The sequence below is a fragment of the Pollachius pollachius genome (genome assembly GCF_949987615.1).
Source record: "Pollachius pollachius genome assembly, chromosome: 9".
Lineage (NCBI taxonomy): Eukaryota > Metazoa > Chordata > Actinopteri > Gadiformes > Gadidae > Pollachius > Pollachius pollachius.
The window spans coordinates 10075422-10095679 of NC_136942.1; the positions used below are offsets into that span (position 1 = coordinate 10075422).

Sequence of the window (20258 nt, forward strand, 5' to 3'; positions counted from 1 at the left end):
TAATAGAATAAATGTAATTGAATTCGGTTCACAACCGACACCACAGAGAGGTCTATCGCCAGGTATGTCGGCACACACAGAGTTCTGTTTCAGATGTGTTGGCGCAACGAAAAAAGGATCAGAAAATAATACTTTAACATTCACTGCTCATGAATATCGAATGGAGAGCCCAAGACGTAAAAGCTTTATAAAAAGTATACAAATCAGAGATTTAGAAAATAAAACACCCTCGTCCTTTCTACCTCTTCTTATTCTATTCTTATTCTTCTTTTATTCTATTACTTCTTTTCTACCTGTGATAATATAGTTGAGCCCGGTTTGGGTGACAGAGTTGGGGCCCATGCAGGCTTCATGATGGATGGCCACAGTGTTTGTTTATATGTTTCCATCCGATGTATGCTTATGAATTCTAGGGCAGCATCCCTGGAGAAATGCTTAGATGCATGTGTAACTAACTCTAAGGCATTGTGGGTATTGAAAACGGTTGGATCAGAGGCCAGCAAGAACCCGATGAAGTACCATCGCTTTGAAATCCCCAAACAAATAAGAAGCATGGATGTAGGCTACTATATATATATATATATATATATATATATATATATATATACTGCTGTCCACTTTAAATGTATCGCCACATTTATCTCTGTCAGGTGTTCCCTGACGCTTTGTCTGTCCAAAAACCTTTCCACTATGACCATGTTGGGAACTGATGTTCTGTGTTACGGTATGTTGTTATGAGTGTTGTGTTGTGTTATGTTGTGCCGTGGTATGTTTAGCAGTTCAGAGCAAGAGTACAACAACAGCTAAGCATTAGAAGGAGTCTCTTCAACAAAATGACTGACATAGCGAATGTATCTAAAGAGCTAGAGAATAGCATACGCAAGTTTGCGTCTTCTATTCTCTAGCGCTTCAGATGCATTCGCTATATCAGCCATTTTGTTTTAGCCACCACTTCCATTGTTTTTATATTATTTGTTTGTTTTATAACTAGATAGTTGAATTGTAAAGCACTTTGGTAAACTGTTGTAGTTTTTAAAGGGCTCTAAAATAAAATAACCTTCAACTTGCTATTCTCTCTAGCGCTTCAGCTTCATTCGCTATGTCTGACATTTTGTTTTAGCCACCTCTTCTGCCAAGCCAGTGGCTCGCCACCGTGGCATTGATAATGGCCACTTTCAGTCGAGTGTGGCTCTTTGGCCGTTGCTGTAAAAATCCCTACTCCTAGCTTGATGTCCGTCTCACAAAATAACACTTTTCCTCTTTTTCCAGAATCGGACAGAGCTCCAGGAACGACGCGTGGAGAAAACATAACAGCCACGCGTCTTCCTGCTGGTTTGACATGATCAGATTTACTCATCACTGTATCGCGGATGTGAAGCCAAGGAGCCGGATGAATAAATAAATACTTGAACCGACATGGGAGGTGGTGTAAGGGCTCAGCAGACATGGCACGTCGGGCCCTGGATTTTTTTTTATATAATAGAGGACAATAAACAAAAACCTGTGTTTTTGTTTATTGTACAGAGTACAGAAATTGTTTCTGTCACTGCACTTGTACTTATACAAGTAATAATGGAAATGGAGAATATAAATAAAGTAGCAAAACTACAACATAAAACTACAGTATGGGTGATAAAATATACAAATGTGCAAAATATGCACATACACCCCAAAATGTACATACACTGACTCCTCTCTGGGGGCCCGGTGATTTAGCCGCTAGTACAAGCTAACCAGAGCGCTAGCCATGTAGCGACCGCAGCTTCGATTCCCAACTGTGATCCTACGCTACAAGTCCTTCCCTGTCTTCTTCAACCCACGGTCATCTCCATTAAGGACTCCTGAACGCCAGTACGAACAAATACATATAATAAGCCAACCGCTCCCCTTCCTGTCCTGTAGGGGGCGGCGTTGTGCACTTCCTTCCTGATAACACTCTGACATTAGCATTGATTCTCAGTGGGTGTGTGTGGGGCGGAGGTGTGGCGGTACTCACGGTGAGCCTCTTGGTGGCGTCCACCTCGATCATGCCCCGCAGAAGGTTCTGGCAGTCGGGGGGGATGAAGTGGGGCATGTGGAAGACCCCCAGCTTCACCTTCTCCAGAAGGTTCCTCAGGTTGTCGTCGTCGAACGGCAGGGCCCCCTGGGGAGAGGGGGGGAAGAGGAAGAGGAGGGAGAGGAAATGATGGGGGAGGCGAGGTGGCAATGGAGGGGAGGTGAGGAGGGAGGGTGGGGGTGCATGGTGGAAGGGGAGGGGGAGAAAGGGGGAGACAATGATGGGGGAGGAGAGCGGGGGCGAAGGGGGAGGGAGTTAGATGATGGGTGAGACAGGAGAGGGAAGGGGGTGAATTTGGGAGGCAGTCGATTTGTGTGAGGAGAGAGCAGATAATGTCGAGCGGGAGACAGAGAAGTAGAAGAAAGAAAGAAAAGAAAAAACTAGCATCAGCCAAAGAACACAACAATCAGAGTATATCCAGACCTGTTGACTCACTCAAGCATCGTCCACGTCCGAAACGTCCACTCAGAGCCTGAATGGTATTTTACTCATCTCATTGTGGGACTTTGGGGACATCGGCGCATCCTGCTCTAAGATACCTCCTGGTATGGCTCAACACAATAGGCTTCGAACCCAAAACCACTTGAGTAGACAATCCTACTCTGTCATCATGAATCGGAATCCACGTCTGATGAAATCACGAAATAAAAGTTGGATAAGATGAAACGCTTCATTGATACCAGAGGTGAAATGAAGGTTAAGTTTCAGGAGAAAGTGAGGAGCAACCATCACATCTGCCCCAAGGTGTGGTTGTGATTGGCTGCGCTACACCACCTGCTTCGAGCTCTGCATTTTAACGATTTTGACAACATCTTTCGTACATTTCCCCCAATTGTAAATGGACTGCATCTATACAGCGCTTTTCTAACCAGTGGCGACTCAAAGCGCTTTGCATTAACGCCTAACATTCATACACACATTCACACACCGACGGTTGTGTCAGCCATGTAGGGCGACAGCCAATTCGTCAGGAGAAGTCAGGGTGAGGTGCCTTGCTCAGGGACACCTCGACACTCGAGGAGCCGGGAATCGAACTAGCAACCTTCCGGTTACCAGGCAACCTGCTCTACCTCCTGGGCCACTACAGCCCCTCGTCGCTCTGGTCAGGACGGAGCGAGACCTCAGTGTCTCCGGGTGTCACGGAGTGTCTCGGGGTGCCGTGGCTCTGGGAAGGCTAGATAAATAGTAAACAGAGAATGGGTGTTTACCATGATTAGCCCGTCTGCTCTAATCCCCCTCTCTCTCCCCGGCGCTTCATCATGTGACTCATTCATCAGAGCGCGCTGTCGCCACACAGATGTGGCGCCCTGATTAATGACAGCCTCCGCCCAGCACACATGACAGCAGGAAATGACACGAGAGAGAGAGAGAGTGAGGAAGGGAGAGAGATGGAGAGAGAAATGGAGGGAGAGACATGTAGAGAGAGATGGAGAGAGTAAGCGAGTCGGAGAGAGAGTGAGAGAGTGAGAGACAGAGTGAGAGAGAGAGACAGAAAGAGAGACAGAGGGAGAGAGAGAGAAAGAGAGGGAGAGAGGTAGAGAGAGATGGAGAGAGGAAGGGAGAGAGAGAGAGAGAGATAGAGAGAAAGCGATGGAGAGAGATGGAGAGAGAGAGAAAGTGAGACAGAGAGAGCTAGAGAGCGAGAGGTAGAGAGAGATGGAGAGAGGAAGGGAGAGAGAGATAGAAAGAGGTAGAGCAAGAGGTAGAGAGAAGGCGATGAAGAGAGAGATGGAGAGAGAGAGGAAGTGAGAGAAAGAGCTAGAGATAGAGAGAGATGGAGAGAGGAAGGGAGACAGAGAGAAAGGTGAAGAGAGAGAAAAAGAGAAAGAGATGGATAGAGATAGAGATGGAGAGAGAGGATGTGAGAGAGATGTAGAGAGTGAGAAAGAGAGGCAGAGAGAGAGAAAAAGAGAGCGAGAGTAAGAGAGAGAGATGGAGAGAGATACAAAGAGAGAGAAACAGCAAGAAAGAGAGTGCAAGAGAGAGTCAGAGATAGTAAGAGAGAGAGCGAAGACAAGAAGGAGAGAGAGAGAGTGATCGAAAGACAGACTGAAGAGACAGATTTTACAGAGAGTAAGTAAATGTAAATATATTTTAGATATTAGCATTGGAAGTCCAGGACTCTGGAGCCCATGAGGCTAGACCGATGGAACCACTCTAGACGGACTGGAGCTCAGGGAACTCGGGCGCTGGGATTGAGGACAGGAGCAGTAGAGGAGGGGGCAAGCTTGTGTAACAGATGATGTGAGCGGAGGATAACTGCTGGGGAGAAGCAGTGTCGTCTCTCGTCAGACAAATGGTGCTCTCCTGGCCAGACAGATGCATGCTGGGAAAAACAACGATTTTACAGTACTCGTTTTTGGCTTCTTCTATTGTGCTTTGTTTTTACATTTTGGTTTGGGTGTAGTGGGGGAATAAGAGAGAGAGACAATGGCAAACAAAATGCTTGTTACTGCATTAACTCATGTAATTAATGATTGCTTATTGTGAAGTGTAACCAGCCCACCTGAACAGATCCACCGCCAAATGAAGGCACACAAAACAAGCTTCTATCCTCAATGCTGCATTGTCTCTCTTTGTTCGGTCTGCTGAGATAAATGAGGCATGAAGGAGTGCGTGTAGGGGTCAGAACACGGAGACGGCACCCCTTCCAGGGTTGCCCAGTAACCACATCATGTGACTGGGGACCAGCACTGACTACAGATGGCAGCGTGTGCCTCTACCTCTCGAAGGTAGAGGTAGGTAGTTCGCTGGTGAGTAGAAGGTTGCTAGTTCGATCCCCGGCTCCTCCTAGCCGAGTGTCGAGGTGTCCCTGAGCAAAACGCCAAACACTGACTGCTCCTGACGAGCTGGCTGTTGCCTTGCATGGTTGAATCCGCCGTCGGTGTGTGAAAGTGTGCATGAATGGGTGAATGTAAGTAAATATTGCAAAGCTCTTTGAGTGGCCACTGGTTAGAAAAGCGCTGTATACATGCAGACCATTTCCCATTTACAGACCGGGAGGAGGAGTTGTGCAATATGCAAGGTGTTACACCTCCCACCCAGCTCCACAACCTCTAACATTTGCTTCCCTCCAAAAATAAAACATGAATCAATTTCGACCCAAACATCCCGCCTTAAACACCTTTCAACTGCGCTACAAGGACACTAAACACAAACAACACCTTCGTCCACCCAGATCCATTTCCACTGCACTAGTAATGCGCGATATAAACGATATACGATATAAACAACACAAAAATGGCCTACGATAGAGATTTTAATTATATCGCTCTATCGAGATAATGCAGGTTGATGACGCAAAATACAATGTTTAATTCTTGGTTTGGTGCAATTCCTTTTCACATTGCAATTTTCGCAACAGTGCCAGAATTCGTCAACAAACCTGCATGTGTGCAAAGAACGTTAACCCATTTGTACCGGCTCTGTGCGGCGTATCGTATCTATTGTATCTACTAGATACAATGTTGCTCCGTGCAGCCGGTACAAATGGGTTAATGGTAAACACGCATTGATGCGCAATCCGGTCTTAAAGGTAAACACGCACAGATGCGTGATCCGGTCTGAATGGGTTAAATCATTGGACAAAAAGGTCTGGGACGTTGTAAAGCGTTAAAGAAAAGGGGGGGGGGGAGCACCGGTGAAAGTCAACAATCATGGATATCCAGCGTGATATACATTGATCTGCGGACTGGTCCAACTCCTTCTCCCTCATCCTGACTCGGAATGTGTTAAATGCTTCGGCATTTTTAAGTTATGTTTTCCAGCATACTTTTTACTTGCTTTTGTCGGACCGTCGGGTGGTGGCTCAACATGGAGCAAAGAGGAGACGGAATGTCTTTTGGATATCGGACCCAAATATCCAAAAGACGTTCCGTCTCCTCTTTACTCCATGTTGAGCAACGTCTCCGAGACCACCTCTCCGGCTGGGTCAACCTCCTTTTGATGGTTAAAAAAATCACATAATCGACAAAAATCTTAACAATCAACGATCATCAATTAATCATGCCCATCTCTAATTGTCAGTACAGTGTCTGTTCCTTATCTAGAAAGACACCCGTTTTTCCTGTTCTCTGCATCTTGGGTGGCATTTAAGAACCAAGGACTTAAACTAAGTGTAGTGCCTTTTAGAATGGTTTGCACTAAAGGAAAGAAACCCAATACTAATTTTATTTATCTGCAACATTATGTTGTATGATTACAGTGTTTCACAATAAATGTTCTCGAAATGACATACTATATTTCTCTTTTTTTTAAATACATTTAGCAGTTTGGCTTTCCTTAGGGTCTATGTAACCTGTTCTGAAACGGTTATTTTATGATTTTATATTGTGATATATATCGTTATCGCAAGAGGCTGCAATGTATATCGCAATATGGATTTTAGGCCATGTCGCCCATCTCTACACTGCACTTCAATCCCAGTTCAACATGTTGTTTCATGCTGTCTGTCTGTGCACTGAGGTATATGAGGTCTACTGCTGCTCTGCTATGCTGTCTGCTCCTACGCTGGAACATGCAGCTCTGGCTGCGGACAAGGTGGATGGACAGAGAGGCGTCTCTGTGGTCTGATCTTCTCCAGCTCAACCTTCAGGGTGTCTCTACGCCTGTCACCTCCTCACACCTGCTGCTTCCATCATCTGACCCACACACTCATACACACACTTGCATAAAGACACACACACGTTCACACGCACACATGCACACCAACACGCTTTTGCAAACACGCACACACACATTCACATGCACACACACACACACAGTTGCATGCACGCACATTCATACACATACACTCACACACAAACTCACGTAAACGCAGACACACACCCACCCAGACAATCGCATACACACACACACACAAACTCACACACAGACCTTCAGTTGCATAAATGCACACTTACACTCACATGAACACACACACAATACGCAAACACAAACACTCACACACACACTGGCCTGCGTACACACACCCACACACACATACACCTTGGGAAAATGCACAAACAGATGCACACACGAACACACACACCCGCAGCGGTGTCAGACATGGAAGGCCACCACCAGACGGCAGCCAGCCGCATGGGAGCCACGTGTCCGGCCCGAGGGCACCTTGGCAGTCAGAGGCAGCAGCAGCCTGGCTGTGACCCCTGACCCCCGGAGGAGGACACTCACCACAAGCAGGGCGAAGAGAATCACTCCACAGCTCCACACGTCGGCTCTCCTCCCATCGTACTTCTCTCCCTGCCAAGGACGAGCGAGACTCACGTTAGCTTGGGATGGGGGGAGGGGGAGAGAGAGAGAGAGAGAGAAAGAGAGAGAGAGAGAGAGAGAGAGATACAAACAGACAGAGAGACAGATACAAAGAGACAGCAAGAGAAAGACAGAGAAACGAAGAGAGAGAGAAGACAAGAGGAGAGAGGGTGACACACACTCACCCTGATGACTTCTGGACAGGCATAATGTGGAGATCTGTTGGGGAGGAAAAGAGAACCGAGACAAAGACCGTTAGAGAGAGATGGATCATTGGAGAGAGAAAGAGAGAGAAGAGAAAGAGAGCGAGCGAGCGAGCGAGCGAGCAAGAGAAACATATATATGCACAATAAGCACATGAAGGAAAGGTGCATTTGTACGTAGTTGCATTTGAAAGCGATCCCAAATTCTGTCAGGTGACAAGCCATAATTTTGCCATCATATCCAAGCAAATAATACAATAACACTTCCAACATAATACAAATGTTCAAATCGCTATTCGAGAAGGGACGGGACAGATTGTAAACGAATGGTCCTCCAGGCCTCTCCGTCAAGGGCACCGTGGTGTGACAGGCGGTGAATAGACCTACTAATCTTTACAGCACCTGGACGCGCTGACAGTCAATCCAATTCCTAGATTGACACATCAATATCGCATCGAGATTGAGGAGCCTCTCTTTGAACGGTGGCAGCCTGTGCCGGGGCCTGGAAGAGAAGCAAGGTGCTCCCCAATCAGGACCTTTTAATTCATGGACATCCACTCATGCGACGGAGAGGGAGAGAGCTTAATGTTGGTAACCCCCCCCACCAAACTATAGCATCTGTGGACAAAGTTCAATTTTCAGCTACAAAAAATCGTAGCGACGAGTAAAAGGAAATCCAAGCACACTGCAAACAGTGCTGACGGCCTGGTCCTCTCCAATCCCCCCCTGACTCCCTGCTCACTCCCGGCCCACTGAGCGGGGAACTAATGGCAGGATATTGGCCCTAATGAGAGGCCTGTCTGGGGCTCTGTAAACACAGCGCGCTGGTTGTTGTCTTTGTCTCCACGGAGAACAGCAGCACCCGCGGCTGTCAAAGAGACGGTCGGGGTGAATAAAGAAAGCATGGCGTCTGTAGGGGAAGCGCAAGAACGTGAATCATCGCGTGCAAACACGGTTTGAGCTGATTGCAGGTGTCAGAGCGGGTTTATGCAGATGAGAGGAAGAGCACAACAAGAAGAGGCTTAGGATTTGGGGAAGAGATGCTGCAATCCAACAGGCATCAGCATTCCATGAACACACTCCAACCGAAAGGATGTTTGACCCTGCAGGGTAATGCTGGGGAATCATATGGTGAAGGTCAATCCTGGTGAACTCAATCCGTCTCCTACCTTAAAGGTCAGGAACTGAACTCACTGTTTGCTATGCTTCATGAGTGAATGGTTGCTCCGTCTGCCTCTTCAGTCCTAGTTATAGAATTAATCGGGTTGGAAGCACCAGTGTGGACTATATGAGCCCATGCTGGTCACACTTTCTCATGTATACAGTTTAATGAGACTCGTGTCCCAACATCTTATCTTCCTCGTTTGGCTTCAAACTTTCTCAAAAGAGAGCTGTTTTATAGCTCATTCACAGCACTTTTTTTGAGTGAATTGCTCAGTGATTTCTGTAAAAATAAGTTAATGACTAATTAGTTTATCGCTAAATGTGTGTTTTCTTTTTCGATTAATTGCAATTTACCAAAACAGGAAGCATGGGAACCGCGCAAAAATATCAGCATTGTTAAGCCTCAACAATTAATTGAAAGCATTTTGCGTGTTGCAACAAAATGTAGGACAATTATGGGCGACAATAATAAACCACAGTCGGTACAGGAGCAGCACTCAACTCCCACTGCTCTGTAATTACTAGAGGTACTCATTAAACTCTCAGATAGAATATTTAAATAATTTGTGGCCTGTAAATTATATCACTACATTATTTCAATCTGGCCTGGACGACGTACCAAGAGTAAATGGTGGCAACATAGGAACCGAAGATGAATGAAAATGCATTAAAGGAGTCGAGGTGTGCCCACCCTTTCATGGGTGTCACCTTATTAATCTCTGATTGGCTGAAGCTCATCTCGCAACACGACAAGACACCCATCACACAGGTAGAAAGGGAGAAAGTCGCATAGATGCGATCAATAGTAACGACATGCTAGAAAATGTTGGACTTTTATCACGAAGACGCAAGCAGCGACAAATAGCCCCCCCGTTCTGCTGCCGCGGCGTTTGTGTGAAGGCATAAATTACGGCCGGACGCTGATGGAAGCTCAGGCAGCCTGAAGAACGACGATGGCGACCGTAGCATGACGGCTACGGGTTTGGAAAACCGTCAGCGAGAAGAGGAGGGTGTCTGCTTGTTAAAAAAGAAATGTGTTTAAAAGACGGCGGTTTACGAGGTTTACGATGTGGAGATTTAAATGTCGACCGAGAGACAGAAACACCCACACTGGGCTCATGTTCAACTTCTAGAAAAAAGAAGAAATGGAATCCTGAAAACGCTGCGTCTGTCACTCTGGTCTCTGTTATGGTCTTTAGGAGACTGAACCCTGACCCCGATATGGACAAGAACGTTATTGATAAGCGATGAACCGCTTTATATGAGCATTCCTAACGTCTAACCTTAGGCCAAGAACAGACTTAGAAACTGCAGAGGTGTACACATGTTCACCTATTTATAGCAAAAGAGTAAAACGCACAGCGGGCGAGAGGAAATAACCTGGAGAGAGAGAGAGCGAGAGAGAGAGAGAAACGGAGAGTCCAGTGAATTTCAAACAGTTTGATGAATATGTAAAGTATGAATGGCATGTGGAGCAAGTGTGTACATATGCGTGTGCATGTGCATGTGCGTTTGCATGAGCGAGTGTGAGCGTACGTGCGTGGGCTTGCGCGAGTGTGAGCTTGTGTGTGTATGTATTTGGGCACGTGCACTGCAGGCGTGTGTGCTCTGCAGGGCTGAGTGTGTGGCCCTGGTGCCTGGGTCCTCCAGAGTAGGGGGGGGGACACAGCCTTATCTGTCCCTGAAGAGAGTGTCATTACCCCGGCAAATGGAATACATTTGTGTCAGCGTCTCGCTTGCTCAGCGGGCTTCAGATAAATGTGTTTAATTAAAAACTGTCATATCTCCACTTAGAGACGAGAGAGCGAACCGAGGCCATCGATAACCAAAAGCATGCGGCTTACTTCTCTGTGTGGGGAGAGGAGATAGGAAAGGTGATGACGGACAGGCTGGGAGACAGACAGGTTGGGAGACAGACAGGCAAGGAGGCAGACTGGCAGGGAGACGGACAGGCAGGTAGACAGACAGGCAGGCAGGGAGACGGACAGGCAGGGAGACAGCTGAGCAGGAAGAGAGACAGGCTGGCAGGTAGAGAAATTATAAAGTAGGTGGACCGACAGGTAGAAGAGCTGGAGTACCTGGGACAACAGAAATAATGAGCTATAATGGCACAATACGCTACACAACTGCGCTCTGTGTGTGTGTATGTGTGTGTGTGTGTGTGTGTGTGTTTGTGTGTGTGTGTGTGTGTGTGTGTGTGTCTGTCGACCAGTGAGTGGCCGCTATAAACACTCTGGCTACACGGCCACTGGGGACAGAGCAGATGCATCACAGCTGCGTCGGAAGGCAGGGCTGTGATGTGGAACGAGGTCCAATAGGAACAGGACAACCTGTGCACACAGCAGTACCCCTCCACTCAGGGATCCTGCTCCAGAGATGAGCCACAGCAGCCATGGCTTGCTCACCACCGATGGCTTTTCACTCAGGTTTTCACCCTTGTTTTGACCATCGCTAGACTGCCGGTCGCTGGAGGTGAGTCAAATATGTCACCAGTTGGACAGTGAATGAAACGGATGGAAAAAGAGAGTGAGCGAAAGAGAGTAATTGAGAGGGATAGAGAGAGAGGGATAGGATAGAAAGAGACAGAGAGCGAGAGCGAGAGAGAATGACAACATGAAAGAAGGAGGTAGGGCAAAAGAGAGAGAGAGCATGAGAGCGAGAGGATGAGCGGGTCACTAATGTACCAACCGAGGACAAAATGTCCAGGGGGTCAGGGATCAACTAAGCCCCGCTCGCCCGCACACACGCAAAAGGTGGTTTTGTGGTGGGGTCCTGACTGGTGGTGACGTTTTAATCCAGGCAGGAGGCGGTCTGAGCTGGGGACAGATGTTAGGATGTCGCACGCAACACAGGAGCCACACACCAGGAAGATCATCCCAGGAACACGAGTCATGATGAGCATCTGCCAGCTGTCAGTCAGCGACATCATATGGCCGTCATTATCGCTGTGCATAGATTAGTAAATAAAGTCAGCAAAGACTCTATTGATAAGTGATTCAGGGATCTTGCCCTAGCTACGACCATGGCTAGGATCACTGCTCTGATTTCCAGTCTGCCAGAGAATTGAGTTCAAAACATCAGAAATACTTTGTAAAGCACTAAAGGGGTTAGGACCAGAATACCTCTCTGATCTGTGTGTGTGTTCCCAGGGTTCCAGACCACCTCAGATCCAACAAACTTCCAGAACAGGTGAGGTCTGCCTCAACACACAATTCTTCAAATCAGGGCTCAAAACACTGGTTTACCGGAGCTTTTATTAAAAAAGTCCAGCCTACATTGGTTCCCTTTCCGTCTTCTTTGTGTACTTATTTCATCCATTTTATCCGTATACCGTTATAAAAAAAAAGGAATTATCTTTTCCTGATTCTCCTTTTCATGTTTCTACATTTTTCTTTTGTGAGGCACCATGATTGGCGCTGTATAAATAAAACTGCCTCGTGCTCCTCAGACCCCAGACGCAGCCTGTAAATCACAGGCGACTGCCTGCTTGCTGTCTGCCTGTTCTCTCTCTCTCTGTGCCACCTCCAGGCCTTCCTCTACCTGGAGGCTTTGTGCTTTATGACCACCCAGGGGAGAGCCGGAGACCCATCACTGCCTGGGCTTGCATCTGCTGCTCGGCTCCCATCTGTACTCCTATAAATATACGTATATATATTCATACCTGGATCGTTTTTTCTGAAAAGAGGATAAAAACAGAGACTCAAAGCCAATGCAAACGTATTCTACAACAGCTGTGATGCAGCACTGTGATGCAGACTGCAGGTTAAATGACCGTTCTGCTATCAGGAGGGGCTTTTCCCCCCTGTGGGGCTGTCCCCACAGATGGGCTGCCCCCCCCTTGTGGGACTGTCCCCCTGTGAGACTGTAACCTCCTGTGGGGTGATCCCCTGATTAGACTGTCCCAACTGTGAGGCTGTCCCCAATGAGGCCCTCCCCCCTGTGAGGCTGCCGCCCTCGTGGGTCTCTCCCCCCTTGTGGGTCTCTCCCTCCTATGAGGCTGTCCCTGGTGGTAGTCTGTTCCCCCTGATGGGGCCTCATGGAGCAGTGTGGGGTGGACGGTGGTCGGCCTGCCCCGGCTGGAGGATGGAGAGGATCAGAACAGCTCAGAGAGAGGGAAGTTACCTCGAGTCTGCTCTATACACACGCACACACACACACACACACACACACACACATACACACACACACACACAAACACACACTCTAGAACTCCACCGTCTCTACTTAATTCTGCCACCTGGTGTATGCCCGCCCACACACCTCTTCAAAATCTGTAACCTTCAACAAAATAAAAAAACACTGTCGTCATCAAAAAAAAGTTAACACCATTCCAGCCTCCACCTTCAGTTGAAAATACGCCTCAGAGGCAAGGCGGGCATAGTCGAAGCAGCGAAGCCTGTGATTGACCGACGTGCGTGTCCCTTACCCGCAGCTGGTCTCCAATAGGCTGTCTCCGACCTGCAGGGAAGCCATGCCGAAGTCCGCTATCCTGATATTGTTCTTCTCATCCAGCAGGAGGTTCTCCGGCTTCAGGTCGCGGTGGCTGCGGGGGGAAGCAGAGGTGGAACCTTTTTTAAGGGTGAATACTTGCACTTGGGGGTACTACTAGAATAGGGCTACACCCTTTTTATTCTCACAGTGTCTCAAACAAAACCAATTTCAGCGTCTTTCAAAAAGTTATTTTTTGTATCGTGTCGCTTTATGGCCCCCCTCCCGAGTAGCCCATTCGGATGTGATTGGTTAGCTCGCCCATTCACTTGGCCATTCACTTTTGGCACTTCAGCACCGCCCACTACTAAAGTTTGAGCGCAAACAGGCTATTTCACGCACTTATTGAGGGGCGCTCCCCGTGGGCACGAATAACCCCCTTGCTCGGATTTAGATTTGTCTAGCTGGGCAGACATAAAACATGTATACACATGTCATAAAACAGTCTAAAGTAAAGGGAAAAGTCGAAAAAGCATGATACCACCCATTTAACTGGACAGGACGGGGGTCCGGCCAGACACGTTAAAAGAGGTGAACTTGTGGTTTGTCAGCGGAAGGCACGGCAGGAGGGAGGGCTGTGAGCCACGGCGAGTGGTGAGGCAAACACGAATGGTGCAGGGAGACACCAGCTTTGTAATAGTTTTCTGTGGGTCAGAATTGGGTTTTGCTCACAAACGTTCTTGGACTATTTTTAGTAACCAAACACCAACCCCACCCCCACCTCTACTATGATCACCTCCACCACCTACGCAACCACTACCCCCACCATGATCACAACCACCTCCAACACCTCCACCTTAACCACCACTACCCGCACCATGACCAAAACCACCTCCACCTCACCACCACTACCCCACCATGATCACAACCACCTCCACCACCACTACCCCCACCTTGATCACAACCACCTCCATCTCTTCCACCATGATCTTCTCTACCATGATCACCTCTAGCTCCAGCCCCTCCACAACCTCCACCACCTCCTTCACAGGCTTTGATCTGTGAGCAGACGCGGCTGAGAGCCCCCACTGTGTCGAGCCAAGACGGCCCCCCACTGTCTCCATTTACCCCGAACCCCCCGTTCCCCCGGCCAGCAGCAGACGGCTGGTCAGTCCATGAAGGTTATTCACAGGAGCAGCCCCTCATCATTCACCAAGACACAGGGAGAGAGGAACTTACCAGCCAGTTCTGTCAGGGCTTCCTCACGAAGGGGAGGACAGAAAGGCTTACTTTGCATTAAAGGTGTTTTATCGCAGCTGGGTTGAATCTCTGTTTCAATGTCAATGGCTGTTCATTATTCTCCCACTGTTGCAATGTGTACTGCTACACTCCACCTAGGTGTCTGCTAAACGCCACCTAGGTGGCTTTTACTGGGCTCCTACAGAAAAAGCACACAGGGTGATGGTGTTGAAGCCGGTTTATTGTAAGGTTTGCAGATAATGATGCATGGCCTGGTGCCTCCATGCTGCCATGCAGGAGATCTCTCACTCGGTGTGTGCGGTGATGGCTAGTTTAACCTGTGAACACTGATTACTCAATGCACAACAGGTATGCAGCCTCACCCGGCCCCAGATTCCAATCAGACTGCGTTGGGCACCCTCCATTAAGTAACGAATGCTTATTAGATTGCTGATCTATCTCTATGCTTCTCTCTATCTATATATCCATCTATCTACCTATCTAGCTTTTTCATATAGATCTCTATCTATCTATCTATCTATCTATCTATCTATCTATCTATCTATCTATCTATCTATCTATCTATCTATCTATCTATCTATCTATCTATCTATCTATCTATCTATCTATCTATCTATCTATCTATCTATCTATCTATCTATCTATCTATCTATCTATCTATCTATCTATCTATCTCTATGTATCAGTATATGTGTAGTTAGCTATCTGTATGTCTAGACAGTCTGTCTGTCTGTCTGTCTGTCTGACTTCCTCTATATGTCTGTCTGTCTATCTGATTGTTATTCCTTGTGTATGCCCCCCCCCCCCCAGTCTTTTGATCTATGTAATGTTGTATTTGGTGATTAGCAGGAGGGAGCTAAAGCCAGGAGGAACGGCCGCCATTGTGATCGTCGGATCTGTCATCGCGTCTCTTCCCCTCATTGTTGATGTAACGCTCGCTGGATGTGTGTAACTTTGATGAGAGGCTGATCGCGTTGAGCGTCTGAACTCAGATGACAGCGGCGGCTGGGCCAGACTCATTTCCTGCCCTGAGAGATTAGCCACGAGCTAGTTTGTTAGCGCTCTCGCTGTGATCGCGCCATCAATGAAATTATGATAATATCGCTCTGCTTGTCTCCGGGTCATGCTACGGTCCTTTTTCTTCTACATAAAATATATTGAAAGTGTAAAGTAGCTAGCGTAAAAACAACACACTCAAACTAATTGAGTAATTTTTCATCATATTCTGTGATGACTGGCTGAGAGAAATCACTCGGCTGGTAAAATGTCAAAGTAGCCCGGAGCAGTGCAGCCGTTCATTTGATTGGCTCCACGAACATGAATGTTAATCTGCTGTTAATGTACAGCCCCAGGTATGCTTATATGTATGTATAATAACCTTTGTCTGCAAGAATATAATGATCCACTTTTGATTTGGATAAATAAATGATGTATGCGAGTGTGAATGTGTCCACGGTTTAATGATACACCTCAAATAAAGGTGGACCGGAGAAGACAAAAACTAGGAAACACCCAAAGTTTACCGCCATCGGAAAGACATTATTGGAAATATGATTATTGAGACAAAATTATAGTTATATGCCTAAATTATGAATGTCCGAAGACTTAAAAAATAAAAGTTAGATTGTGTTAGGAACTCATTTAGTCAGGCTGTGTATTCCACCATAGCATAAATTGAGTTCCAAGCAATGCAACCAAAAACACACAGAGAGACCTAAAAGACTGCGATTAGCAGAATATAATTACTTTTTTTAAAGGACAAAAAATTAAGTGTACTTCTCACAATAATACTCAAGAGTATAAGTACAGCAATTTGCCAAACACAGATAAAAGAAAACTAAACTTATATTTAGGCCTGGATGAATTTGCTAGTGATTTGCTAATTTCTTAACACCAGTCTCTCCTTAGACTTAGGCAGCCCCCTGCTGGTGTATTAAACGCTGGAGTGTACACTTCACAAGTGTCTGTGCATGTAGTTAAGCCAGGAGACTGACACCCCAGAGGAGCTGTTACCGACCATTCCTCCAATCCAACACCAAGCTTCTAATTGGCTGTTATCATTCGCACCTCCGTCTCTGATAGTCTTTAGTTGTCGTGTTTTATTACAGATGGCGGTAATGATGACTTCCTCCTGGGCCTCACATCCCACAATATCTACGCTAGTTCGGATATGTCGCTAGTGATGAGCTCTCGGCTGCCTGCTGTATTCAGCTAACACCGGGACTAATATTTTTGCCGTCGGTGTTCAGCGATAACATACAGGTTAAACGTTAAATATCACACCTCTCCCACCACTCCTCACTATAACTATGATCTATCCTACACGATATTCCCCGGCAATTAGCAGAATCAGCCTGGGAACAGCACTAATGGACAGAAAGTGTCACAGTATCATAACTCCTAAACAGAACACCTTCCAGCCACCTCGGTGCCAGCCCTCTCTCCACCTCGTCTTAATCTACTCAAAGCGAGTTATTGTGTGCAGCCATTGACCCAATTTGAAAGAGAACAAGATAATTATTTTAGGCTAATACCCCGTCGTCTCAAAGCTAATGAGCGCTAGTTCCCAACTGTTCCGCGCACTAGGCGCTAACACTCATTAGCTAACGGGGTTAGCCGTAATGAGAATAATGTCATTGTATTTTTGTATTTCATTTATTTACAATGTTTTTTTGGTTGCCAAATGATTTTTGTCTGTGCTTTGGCCTAAAGCGAGTAATTAGTGATAGCAGTAAACAGCATTTTGGGGTTTCTGTTGCCCTATTTTTTTGGCTGTGGTCGATTGTGTTTTTGGATCATGCATGAGCTAATGTGATGTGGATGAGAATGATCTGATAACAATTTATTTGTGGAAATATACTATTAAAATGTGAAATTTGATGAACAAAGTCAACGATAATCATAAAACGAAATTACAGAAATGCACGCATTTGCCAAAGTTGAGGTGAAACCATCAGCTCTGTGTGATCACAGCCATGACAGTGCAGGCAGACACACGGTGCAGTCTTTACTTCTGCTCCAGGTCTAATTGGATCTGCCCTTAGATTTTGTCTCAGAATACATAGATTGTGGTGAATTTCTCGACACAATCGATGTACTTTATCTTCCCATGTACCAACGCAAACCGAGCCCTTCCTCCAGTATCTGATTCCACGTTTTATCCTCCAATCTCTTCCCCTCTGCCCTTCCCCTCGCTCCCCTCTTCATCTGAGCCCTGTGAAGCCCACCAGCATGAGAGGAATCCTCCCGTCCCGTGACAGTAACCGGAGCCCTTTAACGGGCACCACAGGACCAGGCAATCAGAGCAGAGTGAAGCCAGGGGGAGGAAATATGTAATCATTCTCAATCCTGTGTTGTTAGAGGCCATCAGGAAGATTGTCACAAAACACAGGCCCCCTGCAAAAATACACACAGACAAACAGACAGACGGACACACAGACAGACAGACAGACAGACAGACAGACAGACAGACAGACAGACAGACAGACAGACAGACAGACAGACAGAGAATGGCAGACAGACAAGTGGTTTTGCGGTCTCAGGCGGGAGGTGGGGGAGTAGAGATGTTCCGGTGATGGAAGATAGACTGTGTTAATCAAACCACTGGTGCATCAAAGAGCATCATGTCTTATGGAGTGATCATGGCAGTGGTGTTGGTGGTGGTGATGTTGATGATGATGGTGGTGGTGGCGATGGTGATGGTGTTGAAGGAAACAAACACCATCAGTAATCCTTAGTGGCCGCCGGGCAGGAGGTGGGTGTTAGCGTCACTATTGATCACAGAGTTTGTGTGTTTAGGCATATATGAGGAGGGGGTGTCAGGCGTATCCACCTGGCCTTGTTTGACAAGTGGGCGGACAAACGGCGTGTTTGCCTTCATCCCTCATCCCCCTCCAATGCAATTTGACCCCTTGATGCAGACCTATACTCCCGCTGTGCAGACACAGGTCCAGTCCAGACCAGATGTCTGTGTTCATCTCAGGTTCTGCCAGGCTTGTGTTCCAGGCTCCGACAGTGGAAAAGATGATGGGTTTGACTGAGACACGGACCTGACCGGCGTGCCAATATAAAACTAATGATGGCACTCAGGGTGCTCTCCTGGTCTGTACCCTTCTGCTGGGTTAATGAAACCGTCTCTAGGGTTAATGATTAGCTCCATGGATCCACAGGCCAAATGAACTGGAGGACAGACGCTGTTAATGTATTGGCTGTCGAGGGCGGCTGGAATGTAATGCTGGTACAGGCAGATGGTATGAGTGTGTGTGTGTGTGTGTGTGTGTGTGTGTGTGTGTGTGTGTGTGTGTGTGTGTGTGTGTGTGTGTGTGTGTGTGTGTGTGTCTGTGTCTATGTGTTTGTGCTTTCTGTTGTTTTGTTTCTGATGTTTCATATGGGCAATAAAAGGTTCCTGATTTGGAAACATTTTGCATATTCTTTGTATCTTTAAAATCATAATTTGTGTTTGTGTGTATGTCTGTGTGTTTTTATGTGTGTGCGTGTGCATGTGTGTGCGCGTGTGTGTGCATGAAATTAATGATTTGGTTCGGGCCAGACATAAAACTGATGTAACACAACGACATTTGGGAAAAAGAATGAGATGTTCTTTGTATTTGTAATCACAGGTGGATGAAAGCTGTCGCCTTCACCTCAGGGCCTGGTTGGCTCGTGGATGCATAAACATACACCTCTGTGATCCGGAAGAAAAGGTATGGGGAAGGTATTGCATGAGTAACTTCATGACTTCTGACATCTATGACATCCAGAGTTCTCTCAATCACCTGTCAGCGACCGGTCCCAGAGGGACTGCACTCGCTCCATCCATTATTGTCTGAGATAAATATCACTGTGTAGTCACTTCCACAGAGCAGCCAATCAGGAGCTGCGGAGCGGGAAAGAGGTGTGCCTGCCTGCCAATCGACTTGTGTCCCGGTACAGCTCCCACAGGTGTGCTACAGACTTGCATGTTTTCTGCCTCGCTCAACACATCTAACATTCAACTGGATGGATATGTACAGTGTGGTTGTAAGGGCCTCTCTATTTCGGGGTTCTGTAACATGTATGCTTCAAGATGACTCTATTGATACCGGACGGGATATTCAGGGATATACGCACTTATTATGTTGTACGGCCTGGCACTTAATGTACCCACTTTTTGTATGTTGCCCAGCCTGGCACTTAAAAATAGTACTTAGAATCGTGTAGCATCTTATCTAGCTATCTTTCTTGTATACAGGGAATGGGTTAACCTGGAGATTGTTAGTGCTCGGCACTTGGTTCTATGAACATCCTTACTGTACAGACAGCGATATATTGTTGTTTCTGGGTCTTCTGACAAATGTACTTATTGTAAGTTGCTTTGGATCACAGCGTCTACTAAACGCCCAAAATGTAAATGTAGATTTAAATCTAAATATATATTATATGTCTGATAATCAACAGTTGGCTGGAACATAGTGTCATAGGAAACATAAAAAGGGCAGGGTAAAGCCCCAGAGTATGCTATGGTGTGCTATGGTGTGCTATGACCTTGCTGTACAGCGTTGCTGTACATGGTACACTATTCGATACAGATGCTCGTGTCTGTCAGCTACATGGCCTTGTAAATCACACATGTGAAACCCTGTTTTATCTCTGTATCCATCTATCCATCAGTCTATCTGTAGTCCTCAGCCATCCATCTATCTACCTGGCTGTCGCACGGTTGAAACTATCCTGCTGCCCTTTTTTCCCCCAGATGTATTTGCGGCGTGTGAGCGTAGGAGGAGAATGCAGGATTTAATAAGCGGGCAGGAAGCTCACAACAGGAAGGAGTACGAAGCGGCGCACGTCATCCCTCCTCTCCCCCACTGACCCTCCTCTCGCTGCGGTGAGTCACCAGACGTGGGAGAGCCACAGAGAGA

The 20258-nt window shown here is 46.9% G+C and overlaps 1 protein-coding gene across 1 annotated transcript in view; it reads right to left on the reverse strand.

Annotated features, from left to right (window-relative positions):
• The window catches only part of brsk2a (BR serine/threonine kinase 2a), a 152923-nt gene that overhangs the window by 25730 nt on the left and 106935 nt on the right, over window positions 1-20258 (reverse strand). The window contains exons 5-8 of the mRNA XM_079743012.1: window positions 13100-13216; window positions 7492-7525; window positions 7229-7297; window positions 1997-2143 (exon numbers count right to left, since the gene is read on the reverse strand). Coding sequence (XP_079599138.1) covers window positions 1997-2143; window positions 7229-7297; window positions 7492-7525; window positions 13100-13216 — 367 coding nt within the window. The remainder of the gene's footprint in view (window positions 1-1996; window positions 2144-7228; window positions 7298-7491; window positions 7526-13099; window positions 13217-20258) is intronic.